Below are 7,605 nucleotides of genomic sequence, written 5' to 3'. Positions count from 1 at the left end.
AAAGGTTAATGCCTAGTGGTGAACTATGCGGTCCCTCATCTAAAATATATCTCACTGTGGTGTTACTTTTGCGTTTCAGTCACTGCGTACCATAAGTAACAGCTCACAGGTCTGGTCATACCCAAAGACACCCAGTTTAAACAGTTAGAAACGCCCCAGACAAATCCATGAGCACCAAATGTTTGAGAGCTATTCAATGAAGAAGGACGTTTGTGTCCAAACCAGCACACACACAATGTGTAAAGGCTTGATAGAGCCTTTACTTTCTTATACTTGTATGTATACGGACTGACTTATATAGACTGACTTATTCCAAAGCAAGATCTTCGGATGGTCTTTTTGATCCAGTCGAGATATTTCCCAGAGAGAAATGTGTAGACTCCAGGATGTCTCTTAGAGCCACATTCTCTACCGAATGATGTTAGTCCTCTAAGTACGTCTCCACACAGCAGTGGCCCACCAGAATCTCCCTGGAACAGAGATTAAGTATGTGACTTCATTGCTCTCCACAGAAGCACACACTGACGGACCGATGGACAGAAAGACAGACGGACGGACGGACGGAAGGACGGACGGACGGACGGACGGACGGACAGACAGACAGACAGACAGACAGACAGACACACACACACACACACACACACACACAGACAAACAGACAGACAGACAGACACACAGACACACAAACAGACAGACAGACAGACAGACACACGGACGGACAGACAGACAGACGGACGGAAGGACAGACAGATGGACGGACGGACGGGCGGACAGATAGACAGACAGACAGACAAACAGACACAGACAGACAGACAGACACACGCACACACACTCGGCTTCCCACTGATAAACAGGAGAATCAATGTGTGGTTGTGATAGGGCTTGGTTACCTGACAGGAATCCGCTGAGTTACTCCCCACAGCGCCGGCACACAGCATACCGTGAGTGATGATCGGTGTGAAGTTGTAGAAATCTGGTGAGTTACACTTCACCCTGTCGATAACGGTGACGTTGGCAGATCTCAGAACGTCCGACATTTTCTTTTGGCCATTTTGCGTGACGCCCCATCCTGCCACCACACACTTTGTACCGGGGGGTAGGTCTGCCATACGGGGGGGCCGAGGCAAAGACTTCACTGATTTAGTCATCTTCACTGGCTTATCCAGCTGGACAGGAAGGAAGATAAGACCTATTTTACACAACAACACTCTCTCCAAAAGGACTATGCAACTTAACACTTAATCAGCCATGAGGGGTCATTTGACCCCTGTGAGTACATAAAAAAAACAATTTCTTTGCACTCGATCACATTTCAGGACCCTCCTTTCATGACTTTTCCTAGATACTAGATGCGTTCTACCACCCAGTATCCTTACATTTTCGAAATCACATCAGGATAAGCTAATATAAAGCTATTTTGCAGTTTTTCTGTGTAGGAAGCAGGTTAATTTACAAGCAGGTTAATTTACAAGCAGCCAACTAGTGGTCGTTGTGTGTAAATAGCAGCTTGAGCATTGTAAAGAGTTTATTTTTTTGCCCCCGAGGCGGCTCTTTTAGTAGGTAAAAAAGGCACGGCTGTTCTAGTGTCAATCATCAATTCTGAAGAACTTTTACCCAGTGGAGGAACCGTGATCCCCTCTTGACTCCACACGCGCTCTTAGATGCGCTGAGAGAAAGTGGAGGAAGGATAGGCTGCACGTCTCCCTTCAAATTCTGCGCAACACTCTGTCCACTTACCAAACGGCTGTCAAAACTGCAAAAACAACTTACATCTCCAACCTAGTCACAAGCAACTGTAATAAACCCTGAGTTCTGTTCAAGGTCTTAAACTCTCTCATTAACCCCTGCGACACCCCCTCTGTTGTGCCTTCACCTGTCCTATGCGAAAGCTTTCTCAATTTCTTTATTAGTAAAGTCTCTGCCCTCAGACCCCCCTGCATCTTATTTCATATCCTGCACTTAACCTGTTCTACACATGTGAAGCACTTTGGTTCAGCTGCTGCTGTATGTAAATGTAATATAGAAATAAAGCTGACTTGACTTGTATCATTTCACACAACGTCAATACCAGCAGTGACTGTGACTGTGATTCATATATGCACGGTTCATATGTTCATATCCTTTCCTCTGATATTGGCAACAATTAGGATGAATTAGAATTCAGTGGTTAGCCTCACCTTCAAGAGCATGATGTCATTGACTTTGTCGGTGGGATCGTAACAAAGATGAGGAGTATGAGCCTTAACCTTCCGGATCTGCCTAGTGTCTTTCTCCTCCGCTTTGATGGAGTGTACCCCCAGAAACACCTTCTTGATGCTTCAAATACATCAAAAAGCTTCATTAGACCTGGCCACCACAGTAATCGTTGTTGTATTTATAGTACATCACATTCAGAAAACACAACCTCACCACTATTTATTCTGCATTTTATGAGTAACTGTAATAAACTTTGTATTGATACTTTTTCTATTGATTGATTGATTGAAAACCTTTATTGTCCCCAATGGGGAAATTTTGTTGTCAACTGTGGGAGTTATTTTAATTGTGACAGGACATGAGTGGGAAACCCAGCCTTAATTATAGCAGGTGTATCTGAGGGCCCCTCACCCCTATTATATATGTGAGAGTGGCGTTGTCGAAACCACTAGTATACCACCCCGTCACATTACTGTAAGAACAACATCCTTTATCAGTGACATATTATAATGTATGAGTGTTGATCGAATACTAGTAGTGAAATGATAGAAGTATTTAGTGTTAAAGGAACAGTGAATAGTGCTGTGCTCACTTTCGTACTGTAATGTTACACTAAGACACTTGGTGTGAGATTTGATACGTTTCACTTCACGTTTGACTTACTCAGAGCAGTGCGCTGCAGTCAGGACCCATTTGGGAGCAATCAGGACTCCGCCACAAACAGCCTGGCCCTTGCTGTTCATCAGTAGGGCCATGTAGGGTAAGGAGTGAGCCGCTACCTCTTTTCCTCCAATTATCTCTGCACAATCACCTGCAGGACAGAAGCAACACAACAACATTGACCAACTGGATAAAACAAAGATGTCTGACAATGGGGCACACCTTAATAGGCACATACATACATGAATTAAACATAGTGGTGCAGTTAATCAATGAACACTTGACACAATACACTCATACACAAACATACCTGTGGAGTGTGGATCCATGAAGAAAATGGTGTAAACCAAAACACAGGCTATGCAAGAGTGGATCGGCATCCTATCGCATCGAGGTATTCTGGAAATGTGTTGTTGTGCTGCGCTCTGTGTTTGATGTGATGCTTTGATCCTCCCTCTCTCTCTCTGATCTCTCTATTTATGCTTTGCTCACAGGACGTGGTATATGTCTAAGTTCACCACAAGTTGGAAACCATTGTCTATCAGTGACACCCACACACTCGCTGACATAGCAAGCGGAAAGAAGTGTGTGTCTCAGCAATTTACCATCAATACCTACAGTTGAAGTCAAACGTTTACATACACTTATTTCTTCTTCTTCTTCTTTAAGTTATTTTTTCCAAGTGGGGCATTCCCACTCATGTTTTTTATTTTTATTGATAGAGACAGTTTAGATTATGACAGGGAGGATGGGTGAGAGAGAGAGAGAAGGGATGACAAGCTGGACATGTCCGTGGCCGGAATCGAACCGGAAACCCTGCGGTTACATACTAGTTAACCCACTACGCCACCTAAGCGCCCCTAAAACAAAACATTTTTTACCACTCCACAGTTAACAAGTTAACAAACATGTTAACAAGCTATGGTTTTGGCAGGTCGGTTAGGACCTACTTTGTGCATGAAGCCTCCCTCTGACCTCCCTTTATTTGAACCTGCAGCCCCATAAAGGACCAGCAGATGATACAGCAGTCTATACATGTTATCTCTGGAAGGGAATTAACATGCAGGCAGTGAATTCACACACACATGCCCATGGGAGAGAGTGCCATAGGCGGGCCCTGCCCGTCTGTGTGTGGGTCTGATGGGAGTCTATTCACCTCTGGAAGTGAATAGGTCACAGATTAGCATAGATGATCACATGAAGGCAGTGGATAAACAGACACACGTGTTCCAGGGTGAGAGTGCCATAGGCAGGCACTGTCTGTCTTAAGAAAATATTATTCAACCTTCAACCTTAAATATTCTTCAACCTTAAAACAATTCAAATGAATTGCAAATGTCTTAAAAAATATAATTTTACTTAATCAAAACTTAGTGTACAATAATAATTAACCTCTTACCTTTAACAATCCCCAAAAAGGAAAGCTTAATGTATAATTTTTTTAAAATACATTCACTCAAACTGGTCTTACCAGGAGGAGTAGTAACACCAACGACAATTTACAGAACAAATGGGTTTTTTACAAAAAACCTCAAGCAGTACCTCAAGCCACATGTCTTCAATCATATCAAAATCATTCAAATATCACATTTAATCAATATCTTTTATTTTTATTTTTGTATTCCCCTTCGTATGAAATGAGTAACACCAGTGACGTATTTAAAAGCCTTGTGTAGAATTTAACACATACATCGTCAAATCTATAACAAATGAAGAGAGACAGCAGACTGACCATGTGCATATGTTGATCACATGTCCTCCAATGACCTCTTGAACCAAGAAGTACTTCTAAAAGTTATTTAATTTCTTTCAAAATAAAAGTTTTGTGAGGCAGTAACACCAATGACATGAAATGGCATGACCACTCTTACCGTTATATTATTTATAATATTTAGTTGGTATTTCAGCTTTTTAGGTTTTCCATTCCATAAATGTTTATTTGATGACATTTAAAGTAGGAGTTTTTTGTTTTTTTTTACTCAAAATATGGTACTAAACTTCAATACATGGTCAGAGTGACAAGCAAATTGCTTGCACTTGGTATTTTAAATAAATGATAAAAAACAAGAATTGCTCATTACATGACTCAAATATATGTTATTATGATCAGAACAATGTATATTTATCTAAAATATATATTACATGTGATCATTATGTCTATTTAAAGTATTTTGATTGCTGCAAAGGTGAGAGACAGGAATGCCACCGTTTCTGTAGAATGACCCATAAACCAATGTAACTGGCCAGGCTAGGTTAGGCTAACTTGCTTGCCAAATTTGCTAATGTAAACAATAGGATAGTAACAGCTAACTAAAGGCCGATTTAAGCTTCTGTGTCGAATTTACGTGCGTAGCCTGCGTAGACTACGTAAGGGGTCTCGCACTTTACACCGCTAGGTGGCAGTGTGTTTTCTATGCCCCTGTGCTGTGCCTCTTCCGGTTAGGAACTCAACGGAGGTCAAAGCTCAAAGCAGCATAATAGCGATCTTTTTGTTGTTATGCTTGTTGTAAATAAAAGTTATATGATGCATTGAAATGACATTAAACTAAGATAATACGATGGTTATCATAATTTTTCAAATCTTTATTAATAAGTAATTACAGAAAAAGTAAATGACATTTCTGTCATGGCTTCCGCATTTTGGCCGACGAGAGAGTCGGAATCTTGTCGGAATCATGTGCTACCAAGCAGACCAATCACAGAGCTTACTGTTGCGTAGAAACTGACGTGTTCTTACATTTTTGGAGATGTGCACGTCAACCCTCTCCGTAGGCAACGCAAGGCCACGCGGGCCACGCGTAGCCTACGGCGTCGATTTTACGCAGAAGTTTAAATCGGCCTTAATAAGACAGACCTGTTCCAAAAGTAAAAGTCAGAGCCAGGGGATCATCTGGAGGTTTCTGCCCCTAGAGCTGGAATGTGTGTGAAGGCATTGCAACACTCATAGCTTCCTGTGTGTTAACACTCTCTCTCTCTTTCATCTTTTCAGAATTGTTGACATTTGACACACTATGTTGCCACATACAAAAATAGTACTATATCACTGGAAAGCTTAGAATCACAGCTATCCACCAACAATATGGATTGTCCCCAGCAGGATTTCAAACATGAAATGTTGAGACAAAGTCCTCTAGGTGGTCAGGGCTTGAACGTGTGCGAGCAGGCCGTAGTGGGGACAAGGAAGGCTGAAGCTGTGTTCAATATTACAAACACAATATCTGGCGATGAGGATTGGACTCGAACACACTTCGTGAGCTTAGAATTATAAGGTTCTATCTCCGTTTAGGGTACGGTATTCTATTATGTTTTGTGAGATGGAACCTTTGTATTTAACTTTGTATATAACTAAAAAATGTCAACATTTTTAAAATAACACCACACTGGCATTAATAAACACCTAATGGATCAGATTATGTAAGAAAACTCAATTTTGACAAAAATGGAGATAGAACCTTATAATTCTAACGTCACCACTTGTGTGCAGACATAACACTACTGTTGATGTACTGTTCTTACTGCTTTCAGGGGAGCTCAGACCTTCCTCATGGGAGCTCAGACCTTCCTTATGGGAGCTCAGACCTTCCTTATGGGAGCTCAGACCTTCCTTATGGGAGCTCAGACCTTCCTTATGGGAGCTCAGACCTTCCTTATGGAGCTCAGCTCCCATTGGCTCCAACGTAACTCGAACCCTGACACTGAGACTGATGTCTCTTTTGCAGGTGCAATACATATATATATATAAATACAATTTCTAAACAACACAGTAAAATACAGAAATCAATACATCGTATAAAACCACAGCATGATGTTATACCAAGAGAAACATTATATTATTTTAAAATTATCTGTATTACATTCTATTAATGTTTTATTCATATTTTATCAGTTCTCTTTTACCCTTCTAATTCCTACTTAGTTCCATAACTGCTTATGCTACCAGTGAAGACAAGAGCAGGTGATCTCCAATTGATAGCGGGTTTTATTGTGTGGCTCTGTACGTACAGACAGACACGCAAAATGAGAGAAAATCATTCCCCTTAGGGAGGGGGGAGTGGAGGGAGGGGGGTGGGGGGGGGTGAGGAAGGCTCCGGACAAATATATATAAAAAAATATATTTTAGTTGAAATTGGGTGATATTCTTTTTTTTTTTATTATTTGTTTTTCAGATTTTATCCCTTTTTCACCCAATTTGGTAGCCAATTTAACCCAACCTAGCATCCAATTATCCCCTGCCTATTGCATAGGATCCGCCGCACGACCCCGTGGCCGGCAGTCCCAGAGGAGGCCGCCAGGCAGACTAGGCTGACTGGCTCCTCGAGCCCAGTACCGTTATTCCGGCGCCCAGGGGGCGGTGTTGCGCGACGGATCCTAGTCCAGAAATACTCCTATACCGCCCTCGGAGGCGGCCGGCCAATATGCCGCTTCCCGTGTGCCTCGGCCATATCTGGATCTGGCGAGCCGGGATACGAACCCCGGCCCCGGTGGGCAGCATGCACTAGCGGCCAGTGCGTAGACCGCTACACCACCGCGGGCCATTGAAATTGGGTGATATTCTGGGCCAGATACTAACTAGTTGATATTACGTGGTCTGGCCATTATCGGGCTGGTCCGACTTCGTCCAGGTCCGTCGGTGCTTGCTGGGTTCACATCCTTCATTAAAGAGGTCCTCAACATTGCATTCAACATTTTATTGAGTAGCCTAACACATGTGATGAACGGTACAATCTAAATGTACCTATGTTGCTCTAT

At 42.3% G+C, this 7,605-nt stretch overlaps 1 protein-coding gene across 1 annotated transcript; it reads right to left on the bottom strand.

Moving 5' to 3' along the window:
- Positions 1-293: 293 nt before the first annotated feature.
- LOC308165328 (granzyme A-like) lies at positions 294-3,236 on the bottom strand (the record flags this gene model as incomplete). Its single annotated transcript, XM_080539486.1, has 5 exons — positions 294-470; positions 891-1,166; positions 2,178-2,316; positions 2,860-3,007; positions 3,167-3,236. The coding sequence occupies 5 exons, from the start codon at positions 3,234-3,236 to the stop codon at positions 294-296; spliced, it is 810 nt and encodes a 269-aa protein (XP_080395612.1).
- Between the last annotated feature and the right edge of the window lie 4,369 nt (positions 3,237-7,605).

The sequence above is a fragment of the Nansenia antarctica genome (genome assembly GCF_963989245.1).
Source record: "Nansenia antarctica genome assembly, chromosome: 9".
NCBI lineage: Eukaryota > Metazoa > Chordata > Actinopteri > Argentiniformes > Microstomatidae > Nansenia > Nansenia antarctica.
Note: the sequence above shows the minus strand (reverse complement) of the source record. Positions and strands in the feature narration are given on the sequence as shown.